The sequence below is a fragment of the Odocoileus virginianus genome, chromosome 10 (assembly GCF_023699985.2).
Source record: "Odocoileus virginianus isolate 20LAN1187 ecotype Illinois chromosome 10, Ovbor_1.2, whole genome shotgun sequence".
NCBI classification, from domain to species: Eukaryota; Metazoa; Chordata; class Mammalia; order Artiodactyla; family Cervidae; genus Odocoileus; species Odocoileus virginianus.
In genome coordinates this window covers 4,807,163-4,808,623 of record NC_069683.1, presented here as the reverse complement: position 1 = coordinate 4,808,623, position 1,461 = coordinate 4,807,163, and the positions used below count along the sequence as shown (strand labels likewise).

Here is a 1,461-nt window from a genome sequence, read left to right as displayed (position 1 = left end):
GTCTTACATGGGACTCATAATGACCCCATGAATTTGTCATTACAAATTAAGTGTTGACGTGACTTGTTAAGAAACCACAACTAAACTGTCCATGATGAAGAATATTTATCTCACTTAAAATATTCCTAAAAATCACACATCACATCACAAATTAATTCTTTTCTATTTTTTGCAGATTAAGCATTTAACAGTCACACCTTCCCCTCACTGATGAAATCATGCAACTGAATAATAATGTGACTGAGTTTATTCTGCTTGGGTTGACACAAGATCCTGCTAGGAAGAAAATAGTGTTTGCCACTTTCTTGATTTTCTATTTGGGGACCTTGTTGGGGAAACTTTCTGATTATTACTACCATCAAGACCAGCAGGGCACTAGGGAGTCCAATGTATTTCTTCCTTTTCCATTTATCTTTATCTGATACCTGCTTCTCTACATGCATAGCCCCTAGGATGATTGCTGATGCCCTTTTGAAGAATGCCACTATCTCTTTCAGTGAGTGCATGATCCAAGTCTTTACATTCCATTTCTTTGGCTGCCTGGAGATCTTCATCCTTGTCCTCATGGCTGTTGACCGCTATGTGGCCATCTGTAAGCCTCTACACTACACGACCATCATAAGTCATCGAGTCTGTGGTGTGCTAATGTCCCTGGCCTGGTTGGGGTCCTGTGTGCATTCATCAGCTCAGATTTTTCTAGCCTTGAGTCTGCCTTTCTGTGGTCCCAATGTAATTGATCACTACTTCTGTGACTTGCAGCCTTTGTTGAAACTTGCCTGTACAGACACCTATGTGACCAACCTACTCTTGGTGTCCAACAGCGGGGCCATCTGTACAGTGAGTTTTATCATGCTGATGTTATCCTATGCCATCATCTTGCACTCTCTGAGAAACCACAGTGCTGAAGGGAGGAAAAAAGCCCTCTCCACCTGCATCTCCCACATCATCGTGGTCATCTTGTTCTTTGGTCCTTGCATATTTATATACACTCGCCCTGCAACCACCTTCTCCATGGATAAGATGATAGCTGTGTTTTATACACTTGGAACACCTTTGATCAACCCTCTGATTTATACCCTGAGGAATGCAGAAGTGAAAAGTGCCATGTGGAAGTTATGGAGCAAGAAGGTGGTCTCAGATGACAAAAGATGAATGGAAGTTTCAAAGTTTTCTTCAGAGTTTGGATTGATCTTAAAGAAGCCCATAGACAATAATGTCCTCTTATTGTGGAGTTAATCTAATCCTAACTCAGAGCATGAAGATTACTTCCTTTAATAAAACAGGCAGTGTGACCACACATGCCAGTTAGCATTGAGTCATTGCGGAACCGGCAGCATCAGGCACAGTCATGTAAGATCATGGTCTTAGTTCTTCACTGCTGTCTCTGCCGCTCTTGTCTGTCTAATATCACTGTGGTTTTCATCTGCTGTTTTCCTCCCTTGTGTGACTTCTGGATTCCTC

General features: G+C 42.0%; 1 protein-coding gene across 1 annotated transcript; it reads left to right on the top strand.

Moving 5' to 3' along the window:
- The first annotated feature begins 218 nt into the window (after positions 1–218).
- LOC110125216 (olfactory receptor 4C16-like) lies at positions 219–1,152 on the top strand. The gene is given in 2 exon segments (XM_070472838.1): positions 219–332; positions 334–1,152. Coding segments are annotated over 2 exon segments (933 nt in total).
- Positions 1,153–1,461: the final 309 nt, after the last annotated feature.